The following is a 17604-nucleotide window of genomic DNA, read 5'->3' as shown; positions in this document are numbered from 1 at the left end:
GGCGGGAGGCAGGGTTCGAGCCCACTTCTCAGCATCAGGTTTGCTGCTTATATTCCCTGTCGTCTTTGCAGGACCCCCTGGCACCCCCCGCCTCCTCCCAAGGCCTCAATGGCATTTCTGGCATTGGGCAGCCATCCAGCCTCGACCTGGATGCTTGCAGCGATGGCAGCTCACCACCTGAAGAGGCAGCGTGCTGCAGGCAGCCCTGAGTATCAGCTTTCGCAGTTTAGCAACGTGGTCCATTGCCCCTGCTCGCTCTCCGTGAGATCAGCACCCCTCACCTCCCCGCCTTTCCCATGAACAGAAGCTTCTGTCTGCACCAGGCCCTGCCAGGGGTCTGAGGAGCCCTGTCACCCTCACCCACCGGCCCACTGCCAGGCTGCCATCGCTACTCTACCTTCTGCACGGCCTCCTGGCCAAGAAGTGCATGTTGAGGTTTATATTCTGTTGTTTGTGTTCCAAAAACAACAGGTTTTATGAAATGTCAAGATAGAAAAATCAAAGTATTGAATATGCTTTTTCAAATTCCTGCCCCGCCAACTCCTGGAGGACACTGCGGAGCGGGGGTGTGGGCTCAGGGCACCTGGTTTCCAATCCAGGCTGGGACAGGCAAGTGGGGCACCTCTGTGAGCCTCAGTTTCCTCACTGACACAATGGGGTTGACAGTGGACCCCGCCTCCGGGGTTGGTAAGGGCTGAAGGGAGGCAGTGACAGGCGACGCCCCCAGCACTGCCTGGCGCGGAGCGTGCTCAGCAAAGGCTGGCTCCTGAGCCGTTGACATCGGGTGGAGCTGCTGACCATTCTGTAGGGCGGACAGCGGCTCTGGTCGCCAGGTGGATGCTGGTAGAAACTATGCAGGACTCACTGGCTAATCCTAGGCAAACCCTTTCCCCTCTCCCTGTCCAGAGCTCAACTTCTTTCTGCCAGCGGGACCAGGGTGGAGTCTGTCAGGAATGTCGCTGGGCGAGGAGGTGGTATAGTGCGAAGAACACTGGATCGGCAATTGGGAAACCCAGGCTGAGTCCTAGCTCTACCCTAATTTGCTAGGTGACCTTGGGCAAGCTACTTCACCTCTCTGGCCTAATACGTAAACGTGCAAAATAGTCACTTCCAGTTCTGAGTCTGCGGAACTATTTGAAAGCTTGAAGGTTGGCTGTGTCTGTGTGTGCATATGCGTGTGTATGCATGTGTGCGTGCACTTGTGCATGTGCACGTGTGTGTTCTGCATGCTGCCCAGCTCATGAGCCCTAGCTCCAGAGGAAGAAGGGAGGAGTACCAGACCCAGGAGGATGCCGGGCTCGGGCCCCCAGGATCTTCTTGGCCAGGTAGCCAGGCACAGAGTAGAGGAAAAGGGCGAGGCGGAGAAGCAGAAGCGCGAGCGGCAGCAGTTTGAGGAGCAGCCAGCGATATGTGTGCCACAAGAAGTAGCAGGCAGACTTGAGAGGGTTCAAGAACCAGATGAAGCTTGTGTTGGGCCGGCTGGAGCAGCAAGAGGAGCGGAGGGGGCACGGAGAAAGGACACAGGGAGTGAGGGCTCAGGGCACGGCGAGGGGCCCCAGCCAGGAGGGGCCTGACCCTGGGCTGAGTGTGCGTAGTTCCCGCCACCTCCACAGCCATCAAGGCTGCCTGGGGCCCCAAATTCCACCACTGCAGCTGTTTGCCTTTGACTGAAGCTAGGAAGAGCACTTGACTCTGCTAAGTGTGGCCTTCCCTGCGAGGGGCGCTGCTTCCCAGGACGGACAGCCCCTGCTCTGGTTCAGAAGGAGCTGGTGGATTCCGCAGGGAAGGAGAGGAACAATGAGGCTGTGGCCCAGAGAGGGACAGAGAGGGCAGAGGTGCCTGCAGAGCAGGGGCAAGAAGACCAGAAGGTTCTGGTCCTCTTTCCTGTTCCAGGGCCACCAGGGGCCAGCGCGGCAGGGTGGCCTGACAGGCAGGGCACTCACTTGGGTTTCTCTAGGGGGTCAGGTTCATTGCGGGCCAGGCCAACAGGATTCTTCTCCGCCTCCTCAGCAGTGAGTAGATGCAACTCCGCCTCCACCTTGCCCTGCAGAGAGGGACAGATTGGGCCCAGAGCCCGGGCCAGGTGCCAGGCAATCGGCACTCCAGCCTGGCCCAGCCCTGCCCTCTGCCTGAGCAGAGCTGGTGCCCACCGTGAGCTCAAACTCGTCATTCTCATTTCGAGCCAGGAGGGGCCACCAGCCTTTGACGCGCTTCTGCTTGAAGATGGAAACCAGGGGTACGTCCACCTCCCCCGTGGCCATCTCCATGGTGCACTGCTTGGCGGTCTTTGCACCCCGTGGGAACCGGTTCAGGTCCAGCTCGATGGCCCCTGTGGCAACCTCAGAGTCAGAGATCGGGTCAGACTGACCCCATGCCTCACTCACCTGGGGTGGGCTCACCTGTCCTTACCGCCCCCTGCCTTATCCCCTCCATTTTGGGTCCCAGTCCCCCCCGCCCAGCCTGGCCCTGCACCCAGGAAGTCGTCCGCGGAGAAATGGTCGGCATCCCAGATCTGCAGGGTGAGCCGTGCTGGGATCTTGTATTCGGTTTCGTCCCAGGAGAACATGGACTCCTTCTTGGAGATGACAATCTTTTCCTCGGCAGCCAGGTAGTCGAAGGGGAACAGGTAGCGCCAGTTGAAGTTGCCCTCGCCAGTGAGGGAGTGGTAGTGGACGTCTGTGTCCTGCTTGTCCTCCTGCTGGCCCTTCAGCCACCTGCGGGATGCCACCCGCTCCAGACCTGCGGCCACACCCAGAGGGGCCTCTCCCCACCCCACAGCTCCCCTTGTCCTCTCCCTCCTCTCCTGCCTTCCAGGAAGGTGGCTCCCCAGCTCAGCTCCCTCCCAGCCAGGGGGCCTCTCACTGACCCCCGCACAAAAATGTCACTGGACTTCTCCCCAGTGAAGAAGTCATCGTCCTCCAGGACCACTTCATCCGTGTTCCACACGATGACCCGCAGCTCGTACCTGGGCAGGGTAGAGGCTGATCACCTGCCTGGGGGTGGGGTTTCCCCAGGGTCTTGGGTCTAGGATGGGGCAGGGGGCTGGAGATGAGATGACCAGTAGTCTTGGGGACTCAGGGCTGGGCCAGGCTGGGGCTGCGAGAGCAGATGTGGGGAGATGCTGAGGGGATGGGGAGAAGTTGGGGCCCCTGGTGAGCGAGAGAAGGTCAGCCAGCCAGCATGGCTGTTGTGAGGCGAGCCCTGGGGGAAGCCTGTCTGGTGGACAGCCAGGACCCCCAGCACACTCCTGGACAGGGAGGCGGCCTCAGGGCAGGGAGGGGCAGGGGCCGGCTGCTGGGGGGTGGCTGAAGCGGGGCCCAGAGAGTCAGGAGCAACTTCCCCTGTCTGCAGAGACCAGAAGCTCCACGGCAGTTCCAAGTGAAGTTTACCCAGCAGCCGGCAGCGGACACCCAGGGAATTTGGTTTCCTTTATGTCCTTGACCCCAAAGAGGATTTTCTCCTCCAAGTGTAATTGTCATTATAAATGAAGTAGTTACATTTCAACCATTAGGAGTGAGGTTGAGTCATCCACTAAAAATGGGAGTGTGGGCCTCACTGGAGTTAACGCCCTGGACAAGTGACACCTGGGTTGGGGTGTCCCCAAGTGGCAGGCTCTGGAACAGCACATGCACGGCCTCAGACCGGGAGGCTATTCCAGGCAGAATTGGCTGCGTGATTTGTGGGCCCAGGGCATAAAGGGAAAGCAGGGCTCCTTGTTAAAAAATCATTAAGAATTTCAAGGGGCTGGCCTGGGGGTGCAGCGGTTAAGTTCGCATGTTCCGTTTCAGCGGCCCGGGGTTTGCTGGTTTGGATCCCAGCTGCAGACCTACACATCACTTTTTAAGCCATGCTGTGGCAGGCATCCCACATATAGAATAGAGGAAGATGGGAACGGATGTTAGCTCAGGGCCAGTCTTTCTCAGCAAAAATAGGAGGATTGGTGGCAGATGTTAGCCCAAGGCTAATCTTCCTCAAAAAAAAAATCATTAAGAATTTCAAGATTGCCATCATGAAATAAACATGGGACGCTGTGTGAATCCACGCACCCATGAAGCTGGTCCTGATTCTAGGCACTGAGGGTGTCAGAGCTGGCAGTGACTCCATCCTGCCACTTTACAGATGGGAAAACTGAGGACTAGGGAGGCAAAGCGACCTGGCCGGGGTCAACTAGCAGGGGCAGGTGGCTTGGCTCCTGGTCCAGTGCTCTTTCCACTCTACCATGCTCCTGCCTCTTCTGGGCACTCACTCCTGCTCATCTCATCAGCAGGTTCTTGAAATAAAACGTGGTCGAGCTTCATGACAGCCTGGAGTGGGGACTGTCAGAGAGCGGAGCAGACTCTCAGGGGTTCTGTGTCTTGTGTGCAAGTGTATGTGTGGACGTGTGTGGGAACCCATGGTAGCGCCATGTGTGTGCATGGGCGTGTGCAGGAGAGCAGCGGTGAGGCTGAGAGTCCACTGGAGGATGCTGGCGTGTTCTCATTGCCCTCAACGACCGTACACAGACGGGGGTGTGGCCCCTGCCTCAGCAAAGGGGACCCATCCGGGGCAGGCCCCACAACTCTCTTGATGGGTTGGTCTGTTCCCCCCACAAGGCCACATGAGGTGCCCAGGGAATGCCAACTGACCATTCCTGGGGCCACGGGGGAGGTGGGAGGGGTGCGGGGAGGGAGGGAGTGGTCCTGGGCCTGAGCAGCTCACTTCTTGGGTTTCCGGGGAGAGATGTCCAGAGGCGTCCCGGGGGCTGGCATGTCCATGGGGAACATGTCCACCCACAGCTCCAGGCGACCCTGAGGAAGAGGGGGCATGGCAGACCTCCCCACAGACTTCTCCCGTCTGCCCAGGACGGCCACCTCTCCTCTCCCTCCCAACCTTTGCTGTCTCAGGACCCATTTCATCAGTTTCCATCCTTGAACGCCAGGAATTCCTATGACATCATCAATAGCCAATCACAGCTTCTGAGGGAGACACCCCAGGTCTCCACATTCTCACTCAAAGGAAAGACCCGTGCCACTGAGTTACCGTGAAGGGCCTTGGTGGGGAGGTGCCCCCAGGCTCTGGGGAATGCAGAGAATAGCATGAGGATCCGTTCTTACGGACTCAGGTTGGGACTCCCCGATTCCAAATACCAAAGGACCTCAGATCCGGACCAGGCGAGCAAGCGTCACCTGCTCGATGCCTGGCTTGTCAGGGTTAAGCAGCGGCCGTGTCTCCACATGTTCCGGCACCAGGCGGCAGCCCACGCGGGGGATGTCCTCCCAGTGCCTCAGGGCGGACAGCGCCACGTGCTCTTCTGTGGGCTTCCTCTGACCTGTGGGTTCCAGCGGGTCAGTCGCACACACGGGCTCAGCAGGACAAGAGACCTGTGCTGGGCTGGGGACTCAGGGGCACAAAGAGGGCCCTGAGCCATCGCCCATCTGCCCATCTCCGTTTTACTGTTGGGGAAACTGAGGCACACAGAGAGAAGTGGCTTGCCCAAGCTCTCAGCTGCCCCATAGGGCCCAGAGAGGTCTGTGTCCTTGGGATTCCTCTGCCTGGGGGACTTGACCAGAGAATCCTGCTGGGCTGTGAGCTCTGGGAGGGGAAGAATCCACTTCCTGCCCCAGCACCCTGAAGGTGGTCAGCACAGATACCTCCCGATTCTCTGGGAAGCGCCACATGAGTGAAGGAGTGGGGAGAGCATAGGGCTTAGAGCCAGAAGGACCTGGGCCCACGACCTCGCTCTGCTCTTAAGAGTCATGTGACCTTGGGGAAGACACTCCAACCCTTTAGGTCTCAGTTTCCTCATCTGCAGGATGGGGAGACTCTCCCTACCCCACAGGGATGCTGAGAGGGAGAAAGAAGGCAGCAAGTGGGTCAGTGCCCTGTAGCAGGAGGTGAAGGGCAGAGGCTCGGCAGACAGGAGTGGGACTCGGGGCTGATGAGCAGAGGGTCTAAGGAGACGCCAGGCTGGGCCTCGAGGTCCCACTGCGGGGACATGGGGGTCCCTCCTTGGCCTCTAACACCCCATGGCCACATCCAGCGCCCCTTTACCATTCTCGTCCTCGATCTCGGAGGGCCCAGTGAAGACGCGGTTGGACACCTTCACTCTCCCGGGGGGCCCAAAGTGGGGGCCATCTACTTTGCCCTCCTTGCAGAGGCGGGTCAGGATCTGGCTGGGCTTCATGGGGTCCCGCCAGATATTGTAGCCATGTCTGTGGGAGGGGACAGACAGGCTTGGTGGGCTCAGGTGGGGCTGGGCCATCCCCAGGTGACAACTGGTTCTGACAGTTCTCTTAAGTTGCCTATCACCCTGGGTCAGCAAGAGGGCCCCGCCCTGGGCTCCAAGCTCAGCTGAGACACTAGGGCTGCTGGAGGCTGATGCCTCAGGTCCCAGGCTCTGGCCCCACGTACCCAGTGTCCCAAGGATGAGCATCCAGCCTCCCCAAAGCAGCGCGCTCTGCATTCCACTCTCCCTGCACTGTGCCCACTCCTCTAGAACCTCAAAGACTGCCTTGAGGAAACTGATAACCAGAGAGGTTAAGGGGCTTGCCCAGGGTCACACAGCCTATCTGTGGCACAGGCCCGTTAGATCCCCAGTGGACTCTTCCTCGTGCACAGTGCTGCCCCTCCTGCCAGCCCACTTTTCTCTCCTTGTCTGCCTCCTCTGTCCTGCGACCCCTCAGCTCTCTCCTCGTCTTGGAATCTGCAGTCCAGGCCCTTGAAGGCCCATGTGCGTGCCCCGCCCCACGCACGTGGAGTAGGTCTGGGCGATGCCACAGGTGGCGCGGTGCTTGCTGTAGAAGCGGTTCTCCAGGTCGATCTTGGTTTCCCCAATGAGGTCGTCGGTGCCGACCAGATCCCAGTCATACACGGCGACCGTTAGCATGGATTCCATGGGGAAGGAGGCCTCGACGTCAAAGGACCTGGCGGGATGGGGGTTGGGAGAAGGGTTGAAGGTGGAGTGGGAGGTGGGCTGGGCAGGGGAAGACAGGGCAGGGGCGGGGGCGCCAGGAGGCCTTACTTCCCAAAGACAGGGTTGAGCTGCTTGGAGATGTAGTTCTCCTTGTCGCGGATGTCAGTCTTGCCTAGCCGGATGGCAATGTAGGGGTCGGCTTTGCCATTGATGTCTGCGGGGTGCAGGTCGGTGGCCTGACATGGGGGAGGGGTGCTCCTGAGCGGGTTCCCCACACCCTCCTCACCTTCCAGTGCCCTCACCACCTCCCTGATGGTCCCACGATGGTGAAAGGCAGGAGCACTGGCCCAGAGGGAGGAGACTTACTGTGTGACCCTGGGCAAGTCACTGCCCCTCTCTGGGCCTGGGCTTCCTCCTCTATAAAAGGAGGGAACTAGAGCAGATGACCTCCCTGGTGCCTCCCAGCCAGGGGCTGTCAGTTTGCAGCTGCTTCAGCTGCTCCTGGGCGGGAGGACTGGGAAACTCGGGGGATGCAAGGGGGTCTCACCCGGACCACATAGATGCGGACCAGCACGTTGATGGGGTCATTGCTGGGGATGCCCTGGAACATGCCATAGCTGGGGTCGTAGCCGGCTTCCCGGGACACATCCTCTGGGAGTGGCACCTTGTACACGCAGAGGGAGCCCTGGGACGAGGCAAGTATGGATCAGGGTGCAGGTTCCCACAGGCACAGGCAGGGGTGGCATTCAAATCAGCCAACAGCACTGGGGTCTCTGCATCCTGCTGTGGCAGGGCCTTAACCCTGTAGTTGCTGGATCATGCGAGGCATCAGAGCTTCTGGAGGGAGTGGCCATGGCAGTGGCGGGGGTGGGAGAGGCAACTGGGGCAGGGGCTCAGGACAGATGCTGTTTATGAGCCAGCATGGAAGTATTTCATCTTTCACCAACCAGCATGGCTGACAGCTACCCTGAGTGTCAGCCCTGGGCTTGGGGGTGAGGAGGAGAGCCGGTGCGGTGGGAGCAGGGGTGCTCAGGGCTCAGGGCCTGGGGCTTAGGGGCTGGGCCTGCGCTCCTCTCCAGACCTTGAAGCGGCCCACGATGCGCTCCTCTTCGGTGGAGCCGTCCTCGTCATCCCCGGTCTTGCCCCGCAGCAGGTTGAAGGTGTGCAGCCAGTCCTCAAAGTTGTCGAACTCAGACTCCAGCTCCTTGGGGTACACCTGAGCCGGGTCGGGCCGTCAGGGGGACGAGGACTGTCCACCGGCCTCTGTCTTGGCCCACCTGCCACCTCCCAGCCCAGCTGTGAGCCCACACCCCTGGTGGGGTCCGCTCCCAGACCCTCACCTTAAGCTCATCGATCTTGGGTTTCTTCTTCTCAGGGGCCTCGGACGCCTGGCCGGGGCCCGGGCTCTGGATCCTCTTCTTCTTCTCCTCCTTCGCTGCCTTTGCCTTCTCCTTGCCCTTCATCGGCCCCTTCAGGCCTGGCCAGAACCATAAAAGGGGGCCTAGTCAGTTTGGGGCAGAAATGATGGAGCAGGAAGGCCTGGGTTGGAGACCCAGCTCCACCGCTAAATTTACTTTGCTAATTTAACTTTGCAAGACTCCGTGTATCACCTGTGAAAGGCAGACAATACTCCCTGACATGTCTGTCGGACACAGGGGCAGGGCACCAATAAGGTCATGCTGGGAATGTGTCCAAGACTGTTGTCACACCCTTTGACAGAGCAGGGCATGGAAGGAACATAGGTCTGGGGCCAGGTCACTTTCCTCTCTGGCCTCAGTCTACTTGTCTGTAATATTAAGAGGGTTTTTCTATATCAGCATTTCCCAAACTGCATTCAGTGGAACACCAGGTGTGGGAATTCTTGGAATACTTTGGAAGAAAGGGTACATCGTGGTCAAATAAGTTGGGGAAATATTTTATGCTGTATCTTTTAGAGACTTATAGTAAGACCTGTATATTAAAGGTACTGAGAAGTCCCGCAACAAAGAACTTATTTAACTTATTTGACCCCAGAACCCTCTTTACCCTCCAGAATACCCATTAATAGTGTTCCACAGAAAAGGTCTGGAAAATGCTGGATGAGATGAGCTCTGAGATCCCTTCCAGCTCTGATGTTCTGTGGCTTTAAATGTCTGTCCGTCACTGTGGTTGCTGAACTGGTCAGAGTAAAAGCCACTCTAGATAAGGGCCTAGTCCTGCTCCCTGGTGCCCAGGGTGCCTGATGGTATCTGCTGTTGGCTCCTGCACCGTGAGGGCCCATGGGAGGGAGAAAGAAGCAGCTGGTGTGGCAGGCAGGGGCGCCGGGCCATCCAGGGGTGGGGAGAGGGGCGCAGAGATCCAGGGCTGTGGGGCTCACCGTCAGTGTTGTCCATGTCCTCCTTCTCCTCCAAGTCAATTCCCGAGGCCTCCTGCTGTCGAAGTTGCTGCCAAAAGATCAGGTGAGAGGAGGGAAGGTGGCCTTCCTGGTGAGGGGCTGTTGACCTGTGGTCTCAGACTAGCCTTAAATGCCGAGAAGCATAAACTCTTTCTTATACCAGGTTTCAAACCCAGCATGCGCTCTGCTTAAGTGGGCTGAAAAAAGTTTATGCCGTGTATAATATAACTAGCCGTACTTAGGAGTTTATGATTCTTTTGTGTATTATTTAAGACAGATAGTGTCCTTCAATGTTGCTTCTTGGTGGTATTTTGTTTTTAACGTAGAAAAGTATAACTGAGTAAGAAACTGTGCTTTATTTTCTATCACTCAGTACACCCCACCTACAGGAAACGCAATCACCAGGTTTGAACCAAGGTGCCGTCTGGTGGCAGCCAGTGCGAATTACAGGAGTAGAGACAAGGAGACGACAGGCATGGAGCTCCAGCCTGGTCAACCTGAATCCAGGGGCTGATGGTGGGAGAAGATACAATGAGGTGTCCCTCAATTATCTGTTCTCCTGATCTTTAGAAGTTTTGCTGGGCTCACAGCCACCTGGCTAAAGATTATATTTCTCAGCCTCCCTTGCAGCTAAATGTGGTTACAGGGACTAGATTCTGGCCAACATGAACACAGTGATATGTGCAACTTCTGGGTTGGGCCCTTAAAAGGAAAGGAATACACCTCCTCTTCTTCTCTTTACGCCTTTCTGTGCACAGGTATTAGGACAAGACAGCGAGCTTCTAACCATACAGATACCAGTACCGAGATGGCAGGGTCTTAGTCCCTGTCACCATCAAGGCACCATACCAGCCTAACCCCCACCTCCTGAGCGATTATGGGAGAAAGAAATGTCTGTCTTGTTCACACCAATCTACCTTACAGCAGCAGCTGAGCCTGTGCCCTGATTAATATGGATGGCAAACATCACACGTGGCTTGGGTCACAGAAAGAGTCTGGGGAGAGTGTGGCTGGATCAGCTCAGGTCCTACCAGGGAAACACAATCACAGGCATACGTCCCTCCTGATCAGTAGGTCCGTCAGGGAATGTCCTGAGCTAGGTAGGCAACGCAGAGAAGAGACAAATGAGGAAGAGGAGAAATGCATTTTCTGGAACTTGCAATCTGACTCAGCAGACAGAACCCATGTGCAGGCAACAGGGGAAGAACATTTCACAGCGACAGTGACTGAGATGTGTAAAGTGAGACAGTATGAAGATGTGCAAGTACTAGTACTACTGAGAAATTGTTGTTCCCTTTTGGTTTCTGAGCACATGTTTCTCCTCTTCCTCAAAGGCCACCTCCTCTGTGAAGCCTTCCCTGACTCCCCAGACACTGATGTGCCATTCTTACCACACTGTACTGTATCTGCTTACATGTCCATTTTGCCCAGTAAACTGAGGGCTCCTCAGGCAGGTGTGGCGTCTTCTGGCTCCCATAGCACCTAGGATGGTGCCTGACTCATCATATACGCTCAAGAGATGTTTGTGGCATAAACGGATGAGGACAAGAGAAAACCAAGCCAGGTCAGGTAGGCTGGACCACCATCCTGGAAAAGGTGAGCTCCGAGCCAGAACCTCAAGGGTGTGAGACAAGGCTGTTCTAAGCTCATGTTAAGGGAGTGGGGGAGTCAGCTCTCGTCAGGAGCGGGAAAGAAGCTGGACAGGAGGATCTTATGTGGAGCTGGCGTCACCTCCCCTGGCCCGATTCCTCCTCACCCCCAGCCTAGGCCCGAGGCCTCACCTCCTTCATGGTGTCAATGGAAGCAAAGTACTTGGACCACCAGTCCAGCATGCTGTCATCCGGCTCCTCCTCCGGCTCTGCCAAGCTGCCCTTCTTCTTCCTCTTCTCCTTCTCCTCCTCGGCCTGGAGGGTTGGCCAGGTCCAGAGTCCTACATAAGTCCCTGCCCCCTGGCCATTCCCAGAGCCCTCGATAATCTGAGTGTCCCCCATCCATTCTGACTATGTGCTCCCGGGAAGCCCTGGGCTCCATGAGGCTCTGTGGGGCCACCAATGTCAAAGAGGCAGGACCTTGTTTTGTGGGAGGAGGATGCCGTGGCCCAGGGTGGGTCATGACCTGCCCACATGAGCCCCTGGCCAAGGCAGGATTGGCACTCAGGGCCCTTGCCGCTCAAGCAGCTCTCTCCCCCACCCTCTTTGGAGGGGTGTGCTGGCCAGAGCATCCAGGGGCTGGGGGTGGCTCAGTCCCTGACGCTGGGCCCCTTGGCCTGATATCCTATGCCAGTGTCGGGTCCTGTCTCCCAGAGCCCTCCAGATGGGCCCACACTCACCACATCCACCTTGACGACGGCATCAGAAGTCTGCGGAGGAGAACCAAGGAGGCAGGGGCAGAATTAGTCCCCAGGGCCTGATGCAGTGGCCCAGTCAGGAGAGAGGAGGAGGGGCTCATGCAGGGTCGTTCACTGTGTGTCTGGAGGCCCTGGGCTCACGGGGTTGACTGTGCACTCACGAGGGCATGCTGCCTGGTGAGCTGCAAAAGGTCTGCTCGGCAGAGGTTTCCCAGACCCTCTGGGTGGGGGCACCCAACCCTGAGAGGGTTGTCAACTCCCAGATAATTTCAAGGGCAGTCAAGGTCAGGGGAGGCGCTGATGCGGCGGGCAGGAGGAGTTCAGTAATTCTGCCTCGATGGAGGCAGCTCCAAACTCCATTTTTCCTCCTTTACCAGGGCAAGTGCCTTCAAAATTAAGTGGCCACGCACACAACTGCATAGCTGAAGAGGACTCTGGTGAAACCCCCCACCAGAGCCTGGGGCCTCGGGGACCATGGGGAAGCTCAGGCCAGTGCTGTCCTCTGTCTTGTTCACTGATGGCCTGAAACTAGGGGGTTCCCTCCCTGCCCCCCCAGGAGGAACAGGCTCCGCAGGGAGGAGCTCAGGAGGCCGGCAGCTGAGGGGCACGTGGGATCTCCAGGCGCAGCCCCAGGGCCCTGGCAGTGCCATCCCAGGGCTGCAGGCCCGCCACCAGGCCTGGTCTGCTCCCCTTTCCTGAGAGCTGTGCCCACTTCTCACTCAGCTGGTGGGCCAGGACCCTCTGAGGTCAAGGATTATGGGCCAAGGCAGGGTTGTTTCAGACCAAGCGCAGACCTCAGAAGCCAGGAGATGCCCCAGGCTGTGTAAAGTAAGTGAGGTCGGGAATAGGATGCTGAGGATGTGGTGGAGAGGAAGCCCACTTCCGGCCCCTCAGCACTGTCTGGACTCAGGATGGCCTGTTCCAGGCTGGCCGCCATCCTGCCCTCCCCTGCAGATGCCATCTCCTCAGCTGACAGGTCTCTCTCGGGCAGATAAACGGCCCTAGTCTCAAAGCCAGGAGGAATACGAAGCTTCCACCTGCAAGTCCCTCCCCAGCCCAGGTCTGGGGAGAGCTGTGTGTGAGTGACTGGGATGGAAAACCAGGGACCCTCTGGAAAGAGCAATGGTGTTCGCACAAGGAATCCATTGCCTGAGGTGTCTTGTTGGAGCAAAAATAATTGCAGGCTGTTCCCTCAAATTATTACTGCTCTCTCTGTCTCTCACACATGCATACCACACTCGTGCACACGTGTGCACAAACATGTGCGAACTGACAGTCTTGCATACCAGGATACAGTTGTTTGCACACGCAGTCAGGGCTGACCCTCCACCATCACCCGCCAAAGGAGGCAGCCAGGTTCCCGGGAAGTGCCACGCGCAGGGGCACATTCCCAGTCAGAGTGGGGCTGACCCTTACCGCATCCAGCTTCACCATGGTCTCCAGCTTCCTGACGGGCACCTCTGGCTCCATGTTCACCACAACCTCCCCTGTGGGGTGAGAGGAGGGGACCCCATTGCACAGCACACGGCAGCCCTGGAGGAGCCTGACTGGACAGAGAAATGGACAGACAGGCAGACAGACAGAGAGGAGTAGGGGTGACAGTGAGAGTCAGAGGTGGCCAGAAAGACCAGAGCGGATTCTGAAGCTTTCTGAGGGGAGAGGGAGGGATGGGGCAGTTGAGGGAGGAAAGATGGGCATGAGGAGAGGGAAAAAGTGAGCCAGAGAGGGCAGCGAGCTGCTGCAGAGTGAAATAGTGGAGGCCGGGCCAGGTGGGAGGCTGGGAGAGAGGCCGGGCGGGGCCGGGTCTCCTCCAGGAACTGGCAGAGGAATCAATCTGCCCTCGGGACCTCTCAGGACATCTCCAGCTCTGGTCCCTTGTGCCCTAGGGTGAGGGGTGGCCCTGGGCAGCTGTCTTTGGCCCCCAGAGTGGGACTTCCCTATCGGCCTCCCCTACACCCACTTGGGCGTGCCCCCGAGGAACAAACTGGCAACTCTGTGGACTAGACTGGGAGCTGGAGCCCCTGCGTGCAGGGCGTGGAGCTGGGCCTGGGCCCGGGGTGTGGCCGTACCCGTGGTGCTCCAGCTGGGGGCCGAGCGGTCTGGGGGCCGGTAGATGAAGCGCCGCAGGGAGCTGACGGCGTGGGAGCCCACCAGAGTGTAGCGGCCGAAGGCGCGGCAGTCTACCACGCGGATGTTCAAGGGCGGGTGCAGTAGCTCATTCTCTGGGAGGTCCTGGGGGTGTCAGCCAAGTAGAGCCTGAGCTCAGAGAGGGGGGCAGAGGCCCCTGCCATGCCCAGCACCCCAGCCGCACCCAGCTCTGCCTGGCTCCACCAGAGCCTGCACCCACCACTTCAAACCACTTGACGAGGGTGTTGAAGTTGGGGTTCTTCTTGTAATTGTGGATCAGGGAGGACTGCACCCCCTTCCCCGCACACTCGATGTCCACTCGCGGCCGGTCCACCTGGGCCAGGTTCACCCGCTTCAGGTCCCGCAGGCCCCAGAACAGCACCTGGGTGAGGGGAGGGGGGTGGGGAAGAAGAGAGCCCCTCAGTCAAGGGAGCCAGCTGTGGGGGGCTGGGCCACCTGAGAAGGAATTGGGTAGTGGGTGGGCAGTGGCTCAGGAGGGGCAGAGCTGGGAGAGCAGAGGAGGGGTGGGTGTCGCCAAGGGGCTGTGGGGGAAGGGTGGGAGTGGGGGCAGACATGAAGCCTGGCAAGAGTCCCAGAACATGGCAGTGTGACTCAGTGGAGACTGGACAGGAACTGGGCTGGGGTGGGAGCCTGGGTCTGCTGCTGCTCCAGGTGTGACCTTGGACAATCACTTCCCCTCCTGGGCCCTTAGTCTCCTTACCTGAAAAATGAGGAGTGGCCTGAGGTTGCTGAAGACCCCTGGGGTTTAGTGTCAACAGTGTAATATGTGCATCTGACCCTTAGTGGCAAGTGAAGGGGCCAGAAAGTGAGAGCACGGCGGGGCCCGACCATGGCAGGGAGAGGACGGGCCGAGCGGCGCCCCCACTCACCTCGATTCGGTACTTGCTGAGCACAGGCCGGATGCCCACAGGCACAGGCATGATAGGACCCCGGTCCACGTCCACCGGGCCATTGATGGGCGGCAGGTCGGCCTTCCCTGCCGGCCCAATCTGGGGACCGGAGGTCATAGTGTCACACCCTGGGGAGCCTGGGGAGGGCCCTCTCCTTCCCCAGGAGTTATCTGCTATGTGATCTGAGGAGACAGGGAAGGCCAAACGGCCCCAGGCTCCCCAGAACCACACCCCCAACATCCGTCAGGGGAAGCCCCGGCCCAGCCCCCCTCTCTCCTGCCACCCCACCTGCAGCAGCTCGAAGGCAGCCAGCAGGTCTCCGGCCGTGGCGTTGCCGCGGTAGATCTGGTAGTACTCGAGCTGGGGCGGGAAGCGGGGTGGGCAGTACGCCTCATCGGCCATCTTCACTAGGGGCTTGGCGAAGGTCCGGCCCATGAAGTCGGCTTTGCCCTGACGCGACAAACAACCGAGGTGGCTTCTGGGTGCTTGAGTTGACCCAGCATGGTCACACCTTTGATCTCATTTAGTCTTCACCACAGCCCGGAGAGTTGTAAGGGGGCAGGTGCGATCACCCCATTTTACAGATGGGGGAAACCAAGTCTCGGGGCCCAGCACAGACTTGCTCAAGGCCACGCTGGCAATGAATGGCAGATGCAGGACTCAGGACTAGAAATAAGGTCCTCCCACCTCCAGTCCAGAGCTGTCTCAGGGTACCCCAGTAGCTGAGGTGGCTTGTAGTAAGTGGCTCCCCGGCTCTGGAGGGGTCACCCCAATCCTTCACTCCCCGACTCGAGAGTTCCCATGCAGAACTGTGAGGCTGTTACTGACTGTGGGCAGCAGGTCGGGGGGCCCCTGGGATGAGGGAAGGCTGAGGACAGCAGGACTTGCTGGCGCATCTCCTGAAGACTCTGGGCCTGAACTCAGTCTCTCTGTGCCAGGAGGTGGGGACGGCCTGGCCTATCTCCTCCCTGAGACCTCAGAGGCCCACAGCGTTGGGAAGGGGTCAGGCTGCAGTGACAGGACAGGAGACACCTGGGGCTCCTAGGGGGCTGGTCAGCAGCCCCGACTCCCAGCTTCTGCATTAGCATCCTGGCCATGGAGCTCTGGGGTGGGCTGGGGAGGTGGCCGTCAATGCAGGTGGGGTGTAGAGAAGAAGGGGTAGATATGGTGCTGTTAGGGGTTCCTGGTGCCAGAGGCCACCCATACCATGGTGTCCTGGTCGTAGATTTCGATGACAATAATGGGAGGATCATCCCGCAACTCATGAGCTTCACCATACAGCTCCAGGTTGTCGAAGACCAGCATCTGGTCCCAGGTGGGGCACAGGGTCTCATTCAGCACCTGCAGCATGGGACAGGGGGACATAGGTAATAAGTGGTGGTGGGCAGGCAGATGCAGGAGCAGGAGTCACCCCTAGTCACTGTGGCTTCCAGGGAACTCGGGGGGGCAGGTGTGTCATGTTCCCTGACTCTTCCGGGAATCTTAAAATGAAAGCCAATGTGAGGTCTGCTCACCTCACCTTGCTGTCTTCCCTGTCTCCTGTGTTGAATACAGGCACAATTAAAGCCTCTACCTGTGTGGCCTGGGTGTGCACTTATCTGCAAGGCTTCCCTCTAAGGATCTGGGGCACTGGCTGGTTTGTTTCTCTAGGTCCCACAAGCTCTCAAAGCCAGCACCACTCGCTCCTGCCCCGGGCCTCACCTCTGTGCACTGACTTTGGTTGATGAAGAAGACACGGGCAAAGGGGTCTGAGAGGCCGCTGCTGTCAGCGGCAAAGAGGCTGCGAGCCTGGTACATGTGCGCACGGAGCTGGAACGCCTGCTTCTCTGTGGGGAAGAGCAGGCTGAGGCTCCGGGAACAGGTGGTCCCTCCAGTGCCCTCCCGGGGTGAGGACTGGGAGCCAGGGGCCGCCCAGGCCATGAGTCCCCACTCACTGGTGTAGATCAGGCTGATAGGGGGGAAGGAGTGTAGGCCCAGGCCCTGGGCTGCCTTGACCTCCTCGAAGCCGCAGGGCAGGCCACACAGGAAGTCCTTGCGCTGCTTGCTGAGGCCCAGCCACAGGTAGAGCTCCAGCTTGGCCTGTACCGTCCAGCCGGCTGAGCCGAAACCCCGCTTTCCAGGCAGCTGCGGGTGGGCGTGGGGTCAGCTGCCAGAGCCCACGGGGTGAGGAGGGGCCAGGGGCTGGCGGAGACCTTGGTCAGAGCTGGCCATGACCCTCCACGGCCATCCCACTGGGCTAGGGGGAGGGGATGGGAAACCCAGAGCTGAGGGGGATTGGCACGATGGACCCCCCTTCCTGTTCTCTCTCCAGCTCTTCTCTGAGCACCTGCTGCTGGAGGGCTCCACCCATCAGCTGAGGCCTGCCCAACCCTGGGGTAGGGGTGCTGCTTCCTCCAAGGGGGGGCTGACCCCTTGAAAGAAGCCAGATGCAAACACAGGACCCCAGTGCCCCCTACCCCAAGTCTCGGTCCCCTTCCGGCACCTTGAGGAAGAGTGTCTTGACCTTGGCACAGTCCTTGCCCAGCTCCTCCTCGACGATGGAGAAGAGCAGGTCCTTGGATGGCACCCGGGCATAGGCGATGCGCTTGTTGTTGCTCATCATCCAGATGAAGACGTCGGGGATGCTGTGCTGCGGCTGGTGGGGGTGGGAGGGGGTCCGGTAAGGGAGGGGTGTTGCCTCTTGGCTGAGGCCCCCGGAGCCTATCTGACCCTCAGGGTCCCTGCCTCAGGGCCCAGAGGGCCAGGCCTGGGCCTGCAGAGGGAAGGCCCCCAGATTCTGGGTCTTCCTTTGCCTCCCACTGATGGAGAGGTAAGAACACAGGACAGGATGAAGGGCCCGTTCAGCCCTGTCCTTCAACTGCTGGCAGAGCAGGAGGGGCCTCCTAGGTGGTCCAGTCAAACCCCTTTCTGTGCAGCCCCATGTCCCAACTCCGGTCACTCGAGCTTGGGGCCG

At 59.1% G+C, this 17604-nt stretch overlaps 1 protein-coding gene across 5 annotated transcripts in view; it reads right to left on the bottom strand.

The window, feature by feature from the left end:
- Nucleotides 1-17604, bottom strand: part of OTOF (otoferlin) — a 97430-nt gene that overhangs the window by 294 nt on the left and 79532 nt on the right. The window contains exons 22-46 of one of the 5 annotated variants that reach the window (XM_070512422.1): nucleotides 17134-17286; nucleotides 16586-16775; nucleotides 16353-16477; nucleotides 15858-15992; nucleotides 14940-15101; nucleotides 14631-14750; nucleotides 13961-14122; nucleotides 13683-13845; nucleotides 13030-13160; nucleotides 11596-11625; nucleotides 11048-11170; nucleotides 9249-9303; nucleotides 8233-8369; nucleotides 7974-8108; nucleotides 7440-7577; nucleotides 7001-7128; nucleotides 6732-6902; nucleotides 6031-6191; nucleotides 5166-5308; nucleotides 4699-4787; nucleotides 2867-2965; nucleotides 2473-2714; nucleotides 2151-2329; nucleotides 1944-2044; nucleotides 1277-1479 (exon numbers count right to left, since the gene is read on the bottom strand). In XM_070512422.1, coding sequence (XP_070368523.1) covers nucleotides 1277-1479; nucleotides 1944-2044; nucleotides 2151-2329; nucleotides 2473-2714; nucleotides 2867-2965; nucleotides 4699-4787; nucleotides 5166-5308; nucleotides 6031-6191; nucleotides 6732-6902; nucleotides 7001-7128; nucleotides 7440-7577; nucleotides 7974-8108; nucleotides 8233-8369; nucleotides 9249-9303; nucleotides 11048-11170; nucleotides 11596-11625; nucleotides 13030-13160; nucleotides 13683-13845; nucleotides 13961-14122; nucleotides 14631-14750; nucleotides 14940-15101; nucleotides 15858-15992; nucleotides 16353-16477; nucleotides 16586-16775; nucleotides 17134-17286 — 3475 coding nt within the window. Of the gene's footprint in view, nucleotides 1-1276; nucleotides 1480-1943; nucleotides 2045-2150; nucleotides 2330-2472; nucleotides 2715-2866; nucleotides 2966-4698; nucleotides 4788-5165; nucleotides 5309-6030; nucleotides 6192-6731; nucleotides 6903-7000; nucleotides 7129-7439; nucleotides 7578-7973; nucleotides 8109-8232; nucleotides 8370-9248; nucleotides 9316-11047; nucleotides 11171-11595; nucleotides 11626-13029; nucleotides 13161-13682; nucleotides 13846-13960; nucleotides 14123-14630; nucleotides 14751-14939; nucleotides 15102-15857; nucleotides 15993-16352; nucleotides 16478-16585; nucleotides 16776-17133; nucleotides 17287-17604 lie in introns of all 5 variants that reach the window. The other 4 variants (XM_070512423.1, XM_070512421.1, XM_044772095.2 and 1 more) reach the window with 4 other exon arrangements.

Source organism: Equus asinus, chromosome 6, assembly GCF_041296235.1.
Source record: "Equus asinus isolate D_3611 breed Donkey chromosome 6, EquAss-T2T_v2, whole genome shotgun sequence".
Taxonomy (NCBI): domain Eukaryota; kingdom Metazoa; phylum Chordata; class Mammalia; order Perissodactyla; family Equidae; genus Equus; species Equus asinus.
This window is presented reverse-complemented; position numbering and strand designations above follow the sequence as displayed.